The 20751-nt window shown below is 45.3% G+C and overlaps 1 protein-coding gene across 1 annotated transcript in view; it reads left to right on the forward strand.

Annotated features, from left to right (window-relative positions):
• Positions 1-3945: 3945 nt before the first annotated feature.
• The window catches only part of LOC310770616 (protein O-GlcNAcase-like), a gene marked incomplete at both ends in the record, with an annotated part of 38473 nt that continues 21667 nt past the window's right edge, over positions 3946-20751 (forward strand). The window contains 15 exons of the mRNA XM_083663364.1: positions 3946-4230; positions 4626-4739; positions 6272-6334; positions 6447-6545; positions 7338-7583; positions 8122-8424; positions 9085-9186; positions 10421-10498; positions 11022-11174; positions 14097-14242; positions 14932-15039; positions 15984-16066; positions 17085-17369; positions 17644-17811; positions 18013-18203. Of these exons, the coding sequence (XP_083519490.1) occupies positions 3946-4230; positions 4626-4739; positions 6272-6334; positions 6447-6545; positions 7338-7583; positions 8122-8424; positions 9085-9186; positions 10421-10498; positions 11022-11174; positions 14097-14242; positions 14932-15039; positions 15984-16066; positions 17085-17369; positions 17644-17811; positions 18013-18203 (2424 nt within the window). The remainder of the gene's footprint in view (positions 4231-4625; positions 4740-6271; positions 6335-6446; positions 6546-7337; positions 7584-8121; positions 8425-9084; positions 9187-10420; positions 10499-11021; positions 11175-14096; positions 14243-14931; positions 15040-15983; positions 16067-17084; positions 17370-17643; positions 17812-18012; positions 18204-20751) is intronic.

Consider the following 20751-nt stretch of genomic DNA (forward strand, 5'->3'; position numbering starts at 1 on the left):
ACAGACAGAGTGCTATGATGCTGTGTGACTGTATAAGTAACACTACACAATATGATTCAACATTAGCGTCAGCAGAGCTGATGAAAAGACGCTAGGTGGACACAGGCCCTTACTTATACAGAGTCACTCTGTGGTTCCTCTGGTCGCTCCACACTGCAGTCATAAGGGAAAACACTTTCTACAGAAGCATTGGTAATGGGAATGCTGAAGAGAAAGGATGCAACAGCAGACAGATTTGGTGTCTTTGTGCCTTTTAAGCAAGGTTGACCACTTCTTCACAACAGGAGCTGTTCTCCACAATTACCTGCTGGCATGACAGAGTGACACAGTTAGAGATGCTGCGATCGAGATTTTTCAATTCCGATCCGATTTCGATATTTTAGCTCAAAACCGATCCGATTCCGATCAAATTTCGATACCCGATTCGATACCGATTTCGATCCGATACCGATACAGCACATATTTAAGTCTCATATGCTGTCTGATAGCTAGCAGGCAACAAACATTTTTAGGGTTAGGTATGTATGTGTGTGCTTTGGTAATATAGTATGTAAACGATTTAGTTCATCTAATTCATTTGATGTAAAACTAAAACATAACAATCAAATTAGGGCTGGGCGGGATGGATGATTTAATATTCCATAGCTCTGACCTAAGCAAATCTGACATCACTATTGTGATATAATATTTTTTTTAGTAAAGTGTATCACTCAATAGTCAATACAAAAAATAATGGCTTTTATAGAACCGAAAGCCTAGCTGCTTAGTCTGCAGATAAAACATAAAAAATTACATTTAGACTCTTATTGGCATGACGGCAACATATAAGCGGTCTGAATTTTGCATGGGGCCAGTTCTATAGTGAGGCATGGAAAGCCTCACTATACGCCATCATATCTGTGTCGTTTCACTTTTGACTGAAAAATGATGCCTGTAGTCTAGATTAAAGAAAATACATGTATGTGATGTTGACAATTATGTAGGCTATGTGCGCATTTGTTTTCCTTATAGATCATGAGTGCTCTGCAGCTAGCTACGTTAGCTTGCATGTAACGTTTAGCGTTAGTTGATTTTGGAGACACAAACACTGGACGTTTCATTTTGAGTAGGCTAATGCATGAGGTTTTCTATGGTTTACGCCAGCTCTGGGAGTATGAAATGCTTTAAATGCGGGGGTTTTGGTCACAACAAGCTTGTGGAGCGCTGCCCTGCAACTAGCCTAACCAGCTAGCTAACGTTAGCCCCGTTAGCCATCATCACAACAGCTAACGTTAACGCCAAAACAAATCCACTGCCTCATCCCCACGTTTGGTTTAGCGTAACGCCAGCTCAGACTTTCCCCTAATCTCAGAAACCTTGCGGGACATGTATTGCAAATTGCAATAGTGGTTGTTTTGTTATAATTTGAAACTGTCAAACTGGTGCGGACGCGTGATTTCGAATCGCACATAGGTTAAGGACGGGTGTGTCTGACGTTTTGGCCCTGGCCATCCTAGGCTCAACGCGGCCTCTGTGCTGCTGCTGCTGCATGCTGGATAGAAATCCTGGAGCGGATTCATGGAATGGAGTGCTTATATCGGAGCCTTGGATCGGTCATTTTCGCTGGAATCCGATCCGATTCCGATCCATGTTTTTTGGCTGATATCGCGCCGATATCCGATCACATGATCGGATCGCAGCATCTCTAGACACAGTACTCATCATACAGTTCATCCATGTCCACTTTCCCCCTTATCTGTAGGCCCTCCACCGCTTCACTGAGCTGGGAGAATGTGAACCTGCTCTCCACTGCCAAGCTTGCAACATTCTTCTGCTAGTTGTTGTCTGTGAAGTCATATCACTTTTCAACGTAGTTGAGTGCAGCCTTGTAGAAGTTAGAAATATCATCTTTGATTGTTGCTGCCTTTTGGTCTGGAAACTGTTGGAGGATAGCACTAGTCTCCATTCCAAAGAAGGAATCCATCTGGCGTTGTTGGAGCTTTGTCTTGAGAGTGAACGTCATGTCATATAGCTCACAGACGGTCCCATCCTCTTTCTCCAACTGCAGCACAACATCACAGAAGATCTTCAGCACATTATTGAGGAAGGCCAGGTAGACCTGTAGCTCAAGGGGTTGCCCATCACCATCCTGATGCTTTTTAAACCGCTGCCACAGTGCCTTTGGGCATTGATCCTCTCCCAGTGACAAGAAGTAGCTCTTGATAGCTGCCCAGCTGTCATGTAGCCTCTTGACAGCAGGCCACAGGCTCAACCATCTTGTGGGTACGTGTCTCCGTACAACCTGATCATCTTCTTCCACAAAGGCGAACACTGCTTTCAATTCTTCTGTACGTTTTGCAGATGATGAAAAGTGACTGAATCTTTTGTTCACGACAGACTCAATGTCAATGTTCAACCTGTCTCCAGCATGTTTTGCACAGTTCTGTACTATGTGGGCCGTACAGTTTGCCTTAATGATGCCACTGTTGTCTGCCTTTAGCTTCTGGAAAACACAGTTGTTTTTTCCATAGTTTACACTTGCATTATCGGCAGTGTATGCTGAAATCATGTCCAGTTGCAGGCCCTTTTCTTCTAACTTGCTTGTAATCTGGCGGTGTATGGTAGCAGATGACTCATCGCTATCCTCGTAAAAAGTCAATGATCTTGTTTTTCAAACCCAACTCTGGTGTCCAATATCTCAGAGACAGTGGGAAGAGTTTTGTAGTACCATGATTAGAAGCATCTGAAGCCACTGAAAACAATGGCGTGTGGGCTTTTTTGTCACCTGGGAGTTGAACCACTGGCGTTTTTAATTCTTTCAAGCAACTCTCCACAGAGGCAGGGGCAAGTACATCTGTAAATATGGACGCTGCTTTTGTACGACCACATGAACATTTTTTGCAATCTCAGAGTCTGGGAAAATGACCGACGTTAGCTTACTGCCACAGTCTTCTGACCTGTATGATTGGCAGTGTTGCACAGTGTGGTAAACAGTAGTTACTTCAGCTGCTGTTACCTTATCTGTGTTGGAATCTGGTTTGGGTTTCAGTAGGAACGTATCCATAGACAGGAAAGCCTCCTTTTGAGCAACACGTTTCTTGTGAGTCTCGCATTGTTTGTGTCATTTCACATCGTATTCACCTCCATGTGAAACTGAAAACTGACGTCGCAAAAAACTCTCTGAGAATGGCCTTGCACTGGCTTCACCCACGGATAAATAGTTTCCCAGTCCTTGTTGTAGCTGCATTTCCTTTTCTTTTTCTGTAGTCGCAGTTTCCTCCCTTTCCTCCTCCATGTTTCATAATATTCTGCGTCAAATCTGCAGCATATCGGCTTGCTGTTTATTTCCGCGTCGTTGTCGGTGGGCGTACCCTTCGTCAGTCGTATCGTCATCGCTATATTGAACAATGTTATCGCACATCACAGATTTTCCTCATATCGTGCAGGCCTAGAATACACCATGTACCTGTCCCTATAAAAACACTTCCTAAAATGTATGTGCTTCACATGACACTGACGAAGATCCAGATTGGGTCGAAACTGTTTGTCTCTGTCTAAATTAAATTAAATGTTGTCCACGGGAGCAAAAAACAATAATCCAAACTATCCATTTAAGGGACCAAAATTACATTTTACAGGAATGCAAACTAGTCACCTTTAGGTGACAGTCACCTATTTCATACCAAAATAAGACACTTAAAGGAACACTCCGCCCATTTTCAACCAGCTTTGTATCATTAGAACATCAGTAGTATATCAGAAAACTAAACGGTTTTGAAGTCTGTCATTTAATTTGACAGTTATTGAGTGTTAAAGTGTGGACCAGTGACATCACTGCATGGCATGAGATTTGACGGAGGTGGCTTCCTCTGAATTCTTTATTCAGGATTATTTTTTAATTATTTTTTAATTTTGTGTCATTTCATCTTCTGTAGAACGTCCGGGCAGGGTCAGGGGTCTGAGGACATGACCCCCCAGGCCAGAGGAGCGATGACCCTACGCGGGGCCACGACCCCGAGGTTGATCCGCGGCCGCACGCCACTGAGAGACAAACTGAATATCAACAGTGAAGAGCAGCTGACTGACCCTGCATACGCCAAAAGCATGGTAAATATGCTGAAGCAGGGCCTGATGTCACGCCCTCTTCCCAAGAACCACTTTGAGATGGTCCTGCCTGAGAATGCAGAGAGAGAGCTGGAGAAAACTGAGACGCAAAGCGGCTTCATAGAGGAAGGACAGTCACGCAAGCAGGTAGATCTGTAACACACGTCCACACACAGACAATTCACAGTATCCCTGCTGAAAACACCTTGTTACTGTGTCACCTTTTGTTTTGTTAGGCTGGGTTTAGCGACCCCCCCCCCCTCTCTCTCTCCCACCACAACCCAACCCAATGACAGTGCGCATGGCATGCATTCACACACTGATTTCACTCACTCACTGGAATAGTTTTTATACTTGATATAGCTTTATAATACATTAAGCCATTTGGTATGGGAGCTTTAATAATGATGGGAGAGATTTTTTTCTCTCTCTTTTGACAATCACCCTGCAACCCCCCCAGAGCCACTGCAAAACCTAGTTTGTTAGTGCATTATTCAAGCTTTCTAGTCTCTTTTAAAAAGTAATTTCTCTTCTTTATCCAGGGCTGCTCTCCGCTCCAGAAGTCCACGTCAGACCTTCAGTCCTGTCAGATGGAGATTGACACGGTGCTGGACGGTGATGACAGCGATGAAGACCTGATAGGAGATTTCACCAAGGTAAGGCTTATAAGGCAGGGGTGGGCTTACATCAAGTAAGCGAAGGGCCACACATTGGAGATTATACCTGCCAACACTCCTGATTTTCACGGGAGTCTCCCTATTTTTAACCCTCTCTCCCGTTGTGATTGGTCATTTCTTGTTAATCTCCTGATATAATAGTGATACAAATCCAACGGCTGTAGCAGATCAGATTTATTAACACGTTCACTGCCATTGACGAGATATCTCGGCTTACAAAATCCAACGGTTGACTGCCAATGACGAGATATCTCGGCTTAAAAAAAAAAAAAAAAAAATTTGACGGTGGGACGTGGATCAACGCCCCCCACGTCTCCTATAAAATTATTGGAGCCACCGAACGTGTACAACCCATTCCACCGACCCACTAAGTGGCGACAGTGCTCTCCATTCTAGAAAAAGCCGAGCCAAAACTGCAGGGGAACGCGCGATGAAACCATTCTCATACAGTAAAATGGATTGGCGAAAACGCTTTCGCTTTCGCGCTGATTGCTGGCGGTGGGGAATTGCAAATTTGCATAATAGATTATGGGTGCAACACACTTTGAAACACGCAGCATAAATAAGACCAGAATCGCAAAAGAAACGAGCGAGCCCATCCAGACTTGCCCAGCGGCCGCCAACAGACAGGTGCAGCAGCAGCAGCAACTCGCTTGTGACACGCCCGCTGCAGCCAAGAAGAACACACACGGAGGGAGGAGTTTGAAGTAGAGGGGTGTTTCCTGCTGTTATGGAGGAAATTACTGTTCAAAACTATTGTTTAGATGTCTGACGTCTTACTGATGCCAAAAATGAATGGTTAAAGTGACTGTTCTATCGAATTTCACAAAAAGCTATTTATCTCAGCTTAAATTTTCAGACGCTGAAACCATGCTGTATTCAAGTGCTAATGCCTACATAACTACTAACTCTACAAACTAACTCTTTTAGACAGAGAAAGCACACATTCTATTAGTTCTTTTGAGATATTTTGTGTTCACAAAATCTTAGCAGAAAAGAATCCTCAGGTCTTGAAAGATGAGCCAGAATCCTCAAAAAAACCCTCTGGCAGAAGCTAGTAGCTACCTACAGTAAAAAAAAAATGGCTGGCAGTGAATGTGTTAACATAATTCTGCCTTTTATTGAGTTTTTGGGGGTGTTTTGTTTTTCTTTGAGTCCGGCCCTGGGGCTGCATTTTGCTCATGTGTGCTCTAGACTCTAGGCCCCAGGGCCGCAAGAAATGACTGTAGAACAGTCATTTCTTACACATGAGATTACTTTGAGCCTTTTAGTCTTAAAGATTATTGAAAGATATTCCATATTCCAGACTGAAATGTTATAACAGAAGTGGAGTATTGGCCAGAATGACATGAACATTTGGACACTTATTCAGCAAAAAAAAGAATGCAATTCCATCGCGGGCCGCATGTGTGCTTATAAGATCCTTCTATTGTTTCAGCTGTGTTTCCTGCCCTAATAACTAAATTGCATCAAATAATTACTTTCCTAACCCTATTCCCCTCTTCTTCCAGCCTTTTGTACTTCCCACAGTGGGCGGTAAACATGTGGACCTCAAGTACATTACCCCAGAGACGGTGAGTAGAGTATTTGTCTATTTCTGTTTTGTTTGATCGGTCTTTTATTCTGTATTGAATGAATTGCAGTATTTCAAACGTGACATTAAAGTTTCCCCTCTGTGGTCCTCAGATGGTGGCAGCTCTGAGTGGACAGTTCAGTCAGCTCGTGGAACGCGTGATCGTCATCGACTGTCGCTACCCCTACGAGTTTGAGGGCGGACACATCAAGGTGAGCGTCTGCCAACATGTCCGCCTCTATACTATAAGACTATAGTAAAGGACTGGTGTGAAAATCCACTTTGTTTTGACTGTCTCGTCTCGTGCAGGAATGTCTTGGTAGGATGGAAAGGCTTCTGAAAAGGCATTTAGACATTTTTTATGCGATACTGTATCGATATTTCCCATATCGATATCTGAACAGTGTGTTCAGTGACAGTAACACACTCAACACTCAATAGTTTGCACTCAATTTGTCCACTAAGTTATCAATATAAAGTGATGTATATATTATTACACTACCTGGGTGGTACACAGTGTGTTGTATTTTTAGCTCTTTTTTTGTTTTCTTGTTTTGTTGTTGAGTAAATTGTGTAGAGTGTTGCAATATATCGCAATATGTATTGTATCGCAATGTATCGTGATACAATCGTATCGCGACCCATGTATCTTGATACGCATCGTATCGTGAGGTCCTTGCCAATACCCATACCCGGCCCATGGAAGTGGAAGTGTTGCCGGGGGCGACCGCCCTACACCAGAACTCCCCAAATATGATCAGCCGTCTGTCTTATGAGGCGTCAGACTGTGCCCAGATTGGCATTGTATTTAACCACTTCATGTAGTGGCTGTACATTGAAATGTATGACCATCTCTATATTATTCTAGTCTACTGGGTCTGAGGTCCTGTTCCCCCTGTTATTTGTTACTGAGTGTTGACTCTGTTTTGACGCCTGTGCACCAATGTCATCAGATAACTTCCTGTACATTGTGAGTAAAGTAGCTGTTGTTGTTGTTGTCTCAGGGAGCTGTGAACCTACACCAGGAGCAGCAGGTGGAAGACTACCTCCTCAGAGTACCCATCACGGCGTCCTCCCCGGACAGACGCGTCCTCATCGTCTTCCACTGCGAGTTCTCCTCGGAGCGCGGCCCGCGCATGTGCCGCTTTGTCAGAGAGAGCGACCGCAACATGAACGATTACCCCAATCTCCACTACCCCGAACTCTACATCCTCAAGGGAGGATACAAAGAATTCTTCCCTCATTTTCAGGTTTGTGTTTCCAAATCTGTTTCTCATTTTGTCAAAGGACTTCAGTTGCATACTTTAAAGAGCATTGTGCAGGTTGGAGACCACGTTGCATTAATGTGCGGGACTGGTATGTAGCAATAGGATTCTCTCTCTTTTTTCACACATGGCTGCATCTAGACTGGTTTTTGTAAAAAGCAGCTGACACATGAAGCCATCTGGGCATATAACACTTATGACATCACTGCCAGCCTGGCTGCTGTACAGCACTGCTGTTATGATCTGGTCTCAAGCTGGGCTCATTCATTCAGAACAGCAGTGCTGTACAGCAGCTGGGTGAGTGATGTCATAAGTGTTATCTGCCCAGATGGCTGGGCAGATAACATGATTTATGGAGCACGTGCATTAGAATTTCATTTTATTTATTTATTTATTTTGGGGGTGGGGGGTATTTTCATAGGAATCTTGCGCCCCAAAAATTCACATTTGTTTTGACCTTATTGTAGTTTGAACACATCTTGTTGTTTGGTCGTCTGAATATCTGTCTCCTTCTCGCCTGCAGTCTCGATGTGAACCTGAGTCATATCGTCCCATGCATCACGAAGATTTCAAAGAGGACCTGAGGACGTTTCGTCTCAAGAGTCGCACCTGGGCCGGCGAGCGCAGCAAGACGGAGCAGTACAGACGCCTCCAGAAGCGACCACTAAACAGCACTGCTTTCACCCGAAACGCACTTCCGTCCCCCCTGAAACACACCAGTTTACAGGAGAGCTTTGCTTTCAAGAAACCAACCAAGACGGTGTCGCGGCGCCGTATGCCCTCCTTCAACAGTGGAGACACTGCTTTCACAGCAGCGGCTCTCACGGTACGTCAACTCCTGCCTTCACACACACGAATAAGAATCACATTTGATCACCAAGCACAATACATGTACAAGACCATATCTGGGTTAGTGTAGATGCAAGAGATGTGGCTTCAGTTCCCGGCAGTGGTGCTTCCTGCTTGGTCAGACGTTCCTACAGACACAATTGGCCGTGTCTGCAGGTGGGAAGCCGGTGGGGTATAAAGTCCTGGTCCCTGCAACAGCGCCTCCTCTGGTCAGTCGGGCCACCTGTTCGGGGGAGGAGCGGAGCTAGGGGGAATAGCGTGATCCTCCCGCACGCTATGTCCTGCCGGTGAAGCTCCTCTCTGTCAGGTGAACGGAAGCGGCTGGCAACTGCACATGTATCGGAGGAAGCATGTGCTAGTCTATGCCTCTCCCCAGATCGGCAGAGGAGGTGGATCATTGCATTAATATGTGGGACAGCAGGGGGAGAATTGGCCAAGTACAATTATGGAGAAAATGGGCGAAAATCCAGAAAAGAACTATGAAAGTAAAATGTAAAATGTGAATGTATAAGACATTTTCTTGCAAATGATCAAGCCACACATGGACCTGGAAACAGTCAGACTTACAATAGCCAGCAGATCTCTCTCAAATATATTTTCCCGGGAGTCTAACCCTCTTCTGTTTCTTCCTGTCCAGCTCTCCCCTCTTCCCATGTATCTGAGAGGCTTCTGCCTCACCAGCCCTCTGGACCACGATGAGGACAACTGCTTCCTGGACGTGCCGGATGACGACATTGAGGTGCTTAGTGACCCTAGTTGTATATTTATAGTCTATAGTATATATATATTAGGGGTGCACCGATCACGTTTTTATTTATTTATTTTGTAAGCAGCTATAGCAGTCTATTATAGAACAGTTTCCATTTTACATATAAAATGCGACTTATATAACGGTGCGGCTTATCTATGGATTTTTACAGCTAACGGCCACTAGGGGACCTCCTAAATCTATGGATTTTGGTACGAGAGACAGAACGAGAGCAAGACAGACATTACGAGAGCGAGACCCTGATTGGATGATGTTGCAAAAAATGTGCCTCGCGACCTGATTGGAGCACTGTGCCACTACGCTCTATCAGCCACTACTGTAAAACACCCTCCCTCCTCTCACCCTCCCTCGCTCCGGGGGGAAAATGTCGATTGAGCCAGAAACACAGTCTGAATGAAATTGAATGTAACGTTCCCAATTCTATGTATTACATTCTAAAAACTTAACGGCAACATTTTGGAAGGCTAAGCCACACAACTAGCTCGTTGTAATCTAACATCATGCTTCAAAAGATGGAGAACTGGCTGTGTTACGACGATGAGGATGCAAAACATGTAATTTGCATGTTTCGTTCCACCCATGTTTCGTCCGCGCTGCCAAATTCAATGGAATGAAACGAATCTTGTAGCCTATGTTGGACGTAGTGAAGTGTTTTTGATTGATTTGTTCATCGGACTCAAAACGGTCTCCGCTGATAAGACACGGAGATCTCTGTTACAGGCAGGCGCTACGCCTCCTGACCAGTTTTAAACATTAAAACACCTGCGGCTTATAGTCCAGTGCGGCTTATATATGTAACAATCATTCAATTTAGCTGCTGCGGCTTATATTCAGGTGCGCCTTATAGTACGGAAAGTACGGCTGACGAAAGCAAAGCGTGTGCTTTGCAACACAATGATATAAACGTTAGAGCACAATATGAAAGTTAAACGATGGACATTGAAGACATGAAAATGGGCTGCCTCATGTTTCTCACGTGCAGCATGATCAGCTATGCGATCGGCGACAATAAAGAAATATCTGCAGCAGCAGATCACATATTTGAGGTCAAAATCGGCCGATACAGATTGCGTGCCGATCGATCGGTGCACCCCTAATATATATATATAATATATATTGTATATATATGGTCATATTGTATTATTTTGCTCACAAAATACCCTTGCTTAATGTTTGTCTGACAACGTCCCATCTTCACCCACAGAAGCACTCTGGGATGACTCCGGGAATGGCCAGCTTGCTCAGCTCCCCACTGGTGTCTAACAACACAGGACAAGATTCTGTAAGTAACGAGGCCTCTATGGTGAACATTTGCCACCGGGGGAAATAGGATTTTTTATCAAATTTGCCTCAAACATCGACTTAGACTCAAGGATGATCTGATTAGATTTTGGTGGTCAAAGGTCAAGGTCACTGTGACCTCTCGAACGCCATTTTCAAGCTTGTTAACGCCATATCTCAGGAATGCCTTGACGGAATTTCATAAAATTTGCCTCAACAATTAACTTGGCCTCAAGGATGAACTGATTACATTTTGGTGGTCAAAGTTCAAGGTCACTGACCTCACGAACGCCATTTCCAAGTTTGTTAACGCAACATCTCAGGAGCGCCTTGATGGAATTTCTTCCAATTTGCCTCAAATGGCGATTTGGACTCAAGAATGAACTAATGGCAGAGGCATAAATCCGTGGTGCGGTCGTTCTAGTTGTATTTATGGGAAAGTGTCTTGGGACAAATTTCGGACTTTGTCCGAAAATAAAGTGAAATCTAATCTAATCTGAATTGTATTTCCCCCTCTTCAACAGCCGGTGATCTGCTGTCCTCCCCGGGGCCTGTGCTTCTCCCCGTCCACGCCAACGCCAAGCCCTGTGTCCCGTCCCTCAGCCAAGCGTCCTCTCAGCCCTGGGGATGAAAACACTCCAGCCCGGGCCAAGAGACCACGCAAGAAGAAGCTACCAGTAAACCACACTGCCTGCCCCCGAAACACACTGCCTCCCCCCCTGAAACACCCCGAGCCAGCTGCCTCAAGGAGGCAGGTCACTGCCAGACGACGATACGTCCGTCTATAATCACACACCCCCCTTTTCATTTATATCATCAAGTGCGAAATGAATGCTTGTCTGGTATATTTCAATTCAACAATTAGAGCGATGTGATCTTTGTAATGACTACATGCAGCCAGCAGGGGTTGAAATCCCATCGTCTTTGTTGTTATCGAGGGGTAACGCAAGTTTCGTAGCTGGCTGGGAAAATAAAGGGTGATAGATAAGCAAGGAGGAGGCTACGTACAACCAATGAGGACAGCTGTTGTATGCATTGCAACAACCAATGAGGACAGCTGTTGTATGCATTGCAACAACCAATGGCTCTGGCAACGGTGCATAGGCTACTGTAACTGTTAATATGTTCTCTCTATACTTGTTGTCATCAAGCAACTGTTATTAATAATCTTATTGTATTCGTGGAATTGTTTTTTTTGTGTGTGCTTCTGACACATTTTATTTATTTTATTTTATTTTATTTGTCATGTTCCACCATTATTTCTCGCTATTCTCTGCAAATGGTATCATCTCCCCCTATCTTCATGCTTTGCAGATTGGAGTATGAAAAAAAAAAAAAAAAGTTCCACCATTTTTTATGGTGTCTTATGGTATCTTTGTAATATGTCTCTTTATAACGTAATAAATCTGTAAATATGAATTAAATATATTTGTATCAGTTCCCTTTATTATTTGAATTGTATTTCACACTGCTTCTTCCAGTTGTTGTATTGAATTCTGGGGGCTTAGCTCCCCTTTAAAACTAAAAAACACACTTCCTGTGCAGCAGGCACCAACAGTTGCTGGAGCATGTGGGTTTGAATGTGCACCTTCATTTTAAAACGGCAATCAAACCATCTCCCCACTGCTCTCCTTTATTCTGAGCCACATTGGATGGACAACCCGTTCTAGGGTTGTAATACTTTGTCTGGCAGTATTGATTTTTGTGACATGAAAGCTTGCTGTCAATTGCAGTAACCATTATTCTAGAAAAGCCAGTAACAGTTTTATTTTGTTTTATTTATTTGCACACAATAAAAACGGAAATGGATTAAAAACAAAATACAAACAAGAAAATAATATGCAGGTAGAGACAGGAAAGCCTAGAAGGACTTATTCTACCTCAGAAAACCAAATGACAATCTGTACAAAGCACACAATGCAACAGAAACAAGAAGGAAATAAGAAAACAAAGCCAGTTTGGCCTATAGTCTCTCTTCTCTATGTTGTTTTTATTTGTCATCTATTTTCTCTCGACCGAACTACACCCATTAGCTGCTAACTAGTTCCCACATGAAACTAGCAGCAGCAGAGCAGCAGCTAGCTATCAGGTGTAGTTTAGTCCAAAATTGTTCCCACATAAAACTGCTCACAACAAGTCTGTGGATTATCTTGAGTAACTGGGTCATGATTTCTGGAAAGAGACATGGCTGTTGAGTTTTTCAAATGTATTCTTTTTGCACTTTGAGCACCACAAGCCGAGTGCCATCCAGTTCCATTGTGTTGGAGAGAAGGCAGACATCTCTACGGCTGATATCTCCAAAACCTAGACAACTAACACAAAACAATCTAGATGGATAAATAGCACTACAGGTGAGGGGGAAAATATGTATTTTGGATTTTAGGGTGAGCTGTCCCTTTAAAGACAGATTGAAGAGTTCCTTCCATGAGTGGCTACTCACTGCCAAGCGCTGCTGCTTGCGGAGCTGCTGGAGTCTGAGCAGGTCCATGGCAGAGGCAGTCTGAGCAGGTCCATGGCAGAGACAGTCTGAGCAGGTCCATGGCAGAGGCAGTCTCCCGTGCAGACCAGTTCAGCTGAGCGGAGAACATCTGAACCACAGACTGAGGGATTCCATATCGACCGTACTGCAAAAGGCTATGTGTAAATCACAATCTAAATGGATCGGTCAGTATTATAAAGGCTATGTGTAAATCACAATCTAAATGTATCGGTCAGTATTATAAAGGCTATGTGTAAATCACAATCTAAATGGATCGGTCAGTATTATAAAGGCTATGTGTAAATCACAATCTAAATGGATCGGTCAGTATTATTAAATGATCGTCTTAGATGTTTCCTAAAGTTGAGATTTCCAATGGAAGGAACCTTTTAATATATATATATAGAAAAAACATCACATGGATGCAACTGGGACGTATCATCAGTGATGTACCCTGGGGTCATAGGATGTTTCGGGTACTGCGACATCAGACACCCTCACCCAGGTGACCCAGCCGGGGGTGATCAAGCCCCGACTTACGTCCCAGTAGCTACCCACGGTCAGCCCTCTAGGGAAAGACAGAACTACTCTGCCGTGCCGGGACCGGGAGGCTCTGGCACTTGGAGGGACTGGGCTCTGTGGGTTGACTCCTGTCCGGGCTCCTCCTACGTCTCACCAGGTCCAGGACCTGTGCGTTGCACCAGACTCCCCCGCTCCCAACATTTCATTCCGGTATGATGTTTCTTGGGCCGTGTATGAACTTGGCCAAATACTAAATAGTAATAGCAATGTTCCAAGTAATTTACATCATATGCATTTACAGTGTAAATATGTGGTAGGTGTAAATACATTTGATATCCATTACACCTACAAAGTAACCTCATCATTCATGTTTTCACTGCAGCTGAAGGATCCTTCATTGGTAGAAGTTTTATGACTTTTGGGACCATGAAACCCTCTGATAATTAATGGAAAAATTTTGTAAATCATTTTGATTTTTTTTTTTCAAATGGAAAAATCCCTGGAAAATGTATGAATCCAACAGCAGCACTGATCTGTGAAGTGACAGCGTACTCTAATTTGAAGCCAATACCGTGTCAGAAAAGGGTTCCATTGTCAGATCGAGACCCTGCAGCTGGAGTCTTTCCTCCAGCAGGCCAGGGCCTCCAGGTTCACCGAGGTCATGAACATTTTCTTCTTTCCCTTCAACCGCAGCCGGCGGGCTTCAGAATTGGCCGAAATTGATGGGCTCCTGCGTGCGCACTTGTATGTGTGTCTGTGTGTGTATGTATGTATGTATCTAATGTAATTACGTAGTAGGCTATGTAGGCCTATGTATGTGTAATATGTTATTGTTTGGCATTCTATTTAAATAATTAGTGATAGTTGTTTGTTCATTCACTTAATGGAGTGTTCATTATATATCCGAGCGGCACGTGAAGGCACCACCAGACCCCCTCACCTCCCTCCCTCCAGGCTCACCTTGATGGATGGTCTGTCTTACGGTTAGACACACACACTAACCACTAGGCCAATCTGTCTGTCTCCCCATCATACTCCGCTTTTCTCTGACACCTGATCATTGAAGAATCACAATCAATCATAAGTTGCTCTCATGGGTCGGCACGCCAGTGCACAGCAGCATTTGAGTGTTTTTGTAGAAATGTTGACGCGCCTTGCCAAATTACCTATTTCACAACCATTTGCAGTTGCGCGGCCTGTTATTTAGGGTCTTTACGGTAGCGCCACAGTGTACTTAGCTGCCTCTGATTGGTTGCCTCCTGCATTCCATACATTCCAGATACGCAGCTGACCAGCAGCAGAACTCAGATAAGTGCTACGCGCTAAAGACAAACAGGGCAGCCCTTTAAAAGATCCAGGCCTTTCCAGCCGACAGAGGACTGGGGGTTATTGCATATGAATGACCGTGCTGTGTGCACCTTATGTCTGGAAAGTGTTGTGTGCCGAACGACAAGTGTTAAACGCCATTTTGACACGAAACACGAGAACGTCTTCAAGGATGAGACAGACAAGGCTGAATCTGTAAAACGCTCCGTGTCCAGGTACGGGAAACAAACACCCTCAAAACCTTTGTCACTGCTAAAAAAAAACACCACTGCTCATTGCATTGCAAAACATGGCAAACCGTTCACTCATGGCGAATACATTAAGGAGGCATTCCTGTCTAGCTCAGAGCGAGGTTTTGTTTCATGGCATGTTGGCCTAGTAGTCTTTAACCTGACGCTGCCAGATGGATGTAGGTTGGTTCACATTTGTTTCACAACGTACATCATGGTGAATTTGTGAACAATACCGCCCCCATCTGGCGGAGTCAGGTTAAGAAACTATTTCATCACTCTGCAATTGGCAATTCCAAATCATTGTTAAGCACCAATACATGGATGTAAAGTAGAAAAACTGTTATCTTGAGAGAAGAAGCATACATGCCAAATTTCATACAACACATTCTGGCAATTTAACAACGCCTTGTTTAATCGAAACAATAAACATACATGCATACATACATGCATACATACATACATACATACATACATACATACATACATACATACTGTACATACATGCATACATACATACATACATACATACATACATACATACATAAATACATACATACTGTACCTACATACCTAGTACTACAATCTAAATTGTTGGCATGAAAGTGAGCCACTATGCTGCCTGCTCATCACTTAGTATTTGGGTGGGAAAAGATTTAAAGTTTAAATGACAATGAAATAAGTGCTAATTAGTGGATTCCATGTGTGCTGAATTGAGGAGTGGTTCCTAACAGATCATAATAAAGGTCTGAAGTGATGTTCATCACCATGTATGTTACCTTGTTGCTGAGCAAGTGCAGCTTTAAACTGCCAGATTTTTGAATGGAGTTTGGTGCGATGCAAGAGAGAACAGCTTATATTGGGGGGGCGGGTCAAGTCTCCTGCTGTAGTGAATCCTATTTGTTGATGGTGGTTTCCCCCCTCACTAGGAGCCAGAAGAAGGAGGCTGACCTGGCTAATGCATTGGTCCAGTGGAGGAATATAGAGGCGGCCGAGGTTGCTGACCTCCAGGGCCAGTGGAAAATGTATGATAAACCATACATTTGGTGGCTAACTTTCCTACCTCACAATAAGTCTGTCTTAATATTTCTGTCAAGTCAAATCAAATCAACTTTATTTATCCACCTCCGCTGTAAAATAATTCTGGGAGCAATATCCGGTGTAGAACATGAGCAGCTGTGTGTTTACGTTAAAAAATTACGATACCAGCACCTACCGGACCGGTCCCCTTACACTGATACCGATACCAATAGAGAACTCGATTCGATACCTTTTTCGGCGCCAAACTACCAACTCTCTGTCACATGTGACACACTCGACTTCACCACCACAGACCTTATGAGTTGTAGCTGCTGTGGGAGTGGGCCAATCACACGTTGCATTACATCTAAGAAGACTTGTGGTGATTGGCTGTGAGCAAAACCAAATAAAGAGTTTTTTTTTCTAGATCCGTGTACAAAATGATTGAATGCAGGTATTTGACTGAAGAAGTTTTGATACTACTTGCTACTGTGAAATTATATATATATATATATATATATATATATATATATATATATATATATATTAATTAAATGATGGATTCCCAGATTTCCCAGCCCTAGACGCAATCTATTGGCAGTTGGCCAACAGCATTATTATTACTAACCATATGCACATTAGTGTTCATGACTTGGAGTCAAAGAGGCCATTTACACCTGGCGTTAACATGCGTTTTCTGCAATCTGATTGCAGAAATGGTTGTCCTCTCAATCTGCATAAAGATGCTGTATCCAGATTGAGAGGACACATTGCATTTACACTTGAGTTCAATGTGTACACAATGCATCCCTGACCACCTCCGGAGGTGGTTTGGCCGATCAGATTGGAATCCTTCTTCAATGCGTTTTGGGGGTGTTTACACCTGGCATTTCAAGTCATAAAACACAATCTGATTGCAATCTGATCACAGAAAACGCATGTTAACGCCAGGTGTAAATGGCCTCAAAGATTCACATGATAAATCCCTGTGTGTGGTGTCCTTTCTCCAGGGCCCAAGGTGGTGTCCAAAGATATCACAGTGGAGTCTATTGAGGAGGTGACTAAGATCCTGAGAAGATCCCCGGTGATCTGGGACAACATCCACGCCAACGATTATGACCAGAAGAGGCTCTTCCTGGGTCCGTACAAGGGCCGCACCACCGAGCTCATCCCTAGGTTGAAGGGAGTCCTCACCAACCCCAACTGCGAGTTTGAGTCCAACTTTGTTCCCATCCACACCCTGGCCACCTGGTACAAGTCCAACATGAACGGGGTGCGCAAGGATGTGGTCATGAGTAAGTATGATGGGAACGTTTACAAACCCATATTATAATTAATATGTGTGTGTGTATATATATATATAATATAATATATATATATGTGTGTGTGTGTGTGTGTGTGTATATATATATATATATATATATATATATATATATATATATATATAAATAAATAGTGGTTTGTTCAAACAGTATGAGGTTGTGCCACACATCATCTGGTATAGTAATAGGACTGTATATTAATGCTGTCATTTTTTCTCTCTCTCCTCCTCCTCTGTCCTCTTCCCAGCGGATGGTGAGGACAGCACAGTGTCCATCCAGATTGGGATACATAAGTTGGAGAACGAGGGCAGCGATGAGGAACTGGAGACAGACCTGCTGTACAGTCCTCAGCTCGCCCTTAAACTGGCCCTCACAGAGTGGCTCGTGGAGTTTGGCGTGCCTCACCAATACAACAGTAAGAGTAGCCCCCATTGTTACCTCCCATACGGCCTGTGTTGTGTCTGTGTGTTGTGCAGTGAGTGTCACAGCTCCATGCTTATGGCTTTTCTGGCATCTTGAAAACAGGCTCATAATATTTCATGGATCGTCTTAAAATGCTATTTTTTACGTTAGGTGAGGGAACACCGTGCCATGAGGCTCTGCTCTTGTCTTCCAGGTCGACAGGTGCCTCACAGCGGTGCCCAAAACTCAACCATAGACGTGTTGTCCCTGAGTGCCCCCCCTCTCTGCTCCCCTACGACAGTCACCACTGTGTTCCAGCAGCCCGTCATGTCTCCAGCCCTGCCCTCCCTCTGCCCCGACCCAGACGCACACCCCATGGCCAAAAGAGGGCAGCTGTCAGGATCGGTGTCAGACATGTGGATCTATTCGCGGGTAGTTGAGGGGCAAGACACTCTCCAAGAGTAGGGGAGTTGTGGAACTTGATAGCTTGATAGCTGGAGCTGCACTGTTCGAGGTTTTGGGAACGGTCGCAGAGATTGCAGAAGTTGCTGGTTGCAGAAGTTGCAGGTTGCAGACGTTGCAGAGATTGGTATGATCCTTGATGTGAATTTATGAATCACTCGCGAGAGCCTGCCGGAACAGGCCCTTATAGATGTGAATATGACATCACCTGTGTTATGACATCACCAGCGAAAGGCATGAAAGAAGCTTATGAATCATGACATCATCAGTGATCGATGACATCATAGTAGGAATGACGACTGTGAATATGACATCACCTGTGTTATGACATCACCAGCGAAAGGCATGAAAGAAGCTTATGAATCATGACATCATCAGTGATCGATGACATCATAGTAGGAATGATGACGCGAACTCCCCCCCAGAATATGCCCTTAGCAGCTGGAGGCGGCCGAGAGGCAGAGCTAGAAGCAACGGCCGCAGTAGCGAGGGGGGGGGGTAGCAGGTCTGGAAACCTCCGGGACGACAGTGCCCTCGGAAGCTGGGGCAGGAGGAGCGGAAGTCTGCAGAATGACACCCTCAGGGGGGTTTAGTCCGTCGAGACGATCTAGCCGTTTTACCAGGAGGGCGTACCGATCCTCGGCCTTGGAAGCCTGAACTTTCTGGGTGTCAAGCAGGTCTGACATCATGGTAACCACGGCTTGTAAGATCTCCTCGATGACAAGACCCTTCGTTGAGTCGCCTGGTAGGCCACCTGGAGCGGGCGGCGGGGGAACTGGCGTCTGACGAGGAACCCCCCAAGAGGTCGAGGCGGAAACGCCGGGGGGGAAAGCAAACGAGGGGGGCAACAGCCATTCACTCCGGCGCTGCTTCGACTGGTCGCCTAGTGGGTCCTCCTTGATCGCTAAACGGCTAAATTTGCCCGCTAAATCTGCCCGCTAAATCCACTTTGGAGTGATTCATACTGTCAGGATCGGTGTCAGACATGTGGATCTATTCGCGGGTAGTTGAGGGGCAAGACACTCTCCAAGAGTAGGGGAGTTGTGGAACTTGATAGCTTGATAGCTGGAGCTGCACTGTTCGAGGTTTTGGGAACGGTCGCAGAGATTGCAGAAGTTGCTGGTTGCAGAAGTTGCAGGTTGCAGACGTTGCAGAGATTGGTATGATCCTTGATGTGAATTTATGAATCACTCGCGAGAGCCTGCCGGAACAGGCCCTTATAGATGTGAATATGACATCACCTGTGTTATGACATCACCAGCGAAAGGCATGAAAGAAGCTTATGAATCATGACATCATCAGTGATCGATGACATCATAGTAGGAATGACGACTGTGAATATGACATCACCTGTGTTATGACATCACCAGCGAAAGGCATGAAAGAAGCTTATGAATCATGACATCATCAGTGATCGATGACATCATAGTAGGAATGACGACGTCAAGGTAGGAATGATGACGTCATCCTAACAGTACCCTCCCCTCAACGGACGTCACCTGGCGTCCAATGAGGCCATCAAGGATGGCATCTGGGAGACAAAAAATCCGTAGGTTCTGGTGGAGGTGCTCTTCCGCAGGTGGTTAAACGCAGGTGGTTAGGCCCCAAAGGGGGTGTAAGAGAGTGAGGTGCTCTTCAGCAGGTGGTTAGATGCAGGTGGTCAGACCCCAAAGGGGGTGTAGGACAGTGGAGGTGCTCCTCCCTAATACAGGATATCGAAGCCATAGATGGACCGATACGTAGCCAGAACTTCCACCGGGTCCGGTGGATCCTCTGGGGCCGGCCATCCCCCGGGGCACGATCCAAACACGGGAGGCTGGAGACCATCAAAAGGGTCAAATGCCGCCGTCACCGAAGGCAGAGCCGCAGGGGGATCTGACACAGCGAGGCCTGCCCTCCCGACCTGTAGTTTGGGGGGGTCACCCACCGTCTCCTCCTTTAAACGCCTCTTATTTCTTCTTGCTCTTGACCGAGGGCTGGCGACACTACGGGAGCCTCCCAGCATGAGGCTGGAACCTACGTGTTGGTCAGGGACAGGAATTGGCTGCTGCTGGGGTACGGGTTCAGACTCGGCGAGGGGAAGGTCCACAGGTTGTGCCTCAGGTACGGGTTCAGACTCGGCGAGGGGCAGGTCCATAGGTTGTGCCTCAGGGCCAGCAGACTCGGAGGCCCCCTGCGGGGGGACGGAGCCGATCTGCAGGCAGCGATTGAACTTCCCCATGAGACGATCGACAGTCCTCTCCAACTCCCTAACCCTCTTGGAGACACACTGCCACTCCTGGGTCCTGCAGGGAACGCTACCCAACCGTACAGATTTCTTGGCTGGACACGTAGAGTCTTGATCCACTGAGAGTACCACGGGCCGGCGAGCGGTGGGACCACTTACTGGACGCCGGGGGCAGGCGGAGAGGTAATGCCCGGCTCGACCACAGTACAGGCAGCTCCGGGTGTCCAAACGGCGCTGCCTCTCCTCTGGTGTGATGCGAACCCT

This window comes from Poromitra crassiceps (assembly GCF_964638095.1).
Source record: "Poromitra crassiceps genome assembly, contig: HAP1_SCAFFOLD_135, whole genome shotgun sequence".
Classification (NCBI taxonomy): Eukaryota; Metazoa; Chordata; class Actinopteri; order Beryciformes; family Melamphaidae; genus Poromitra; species Poromitra crassiceps.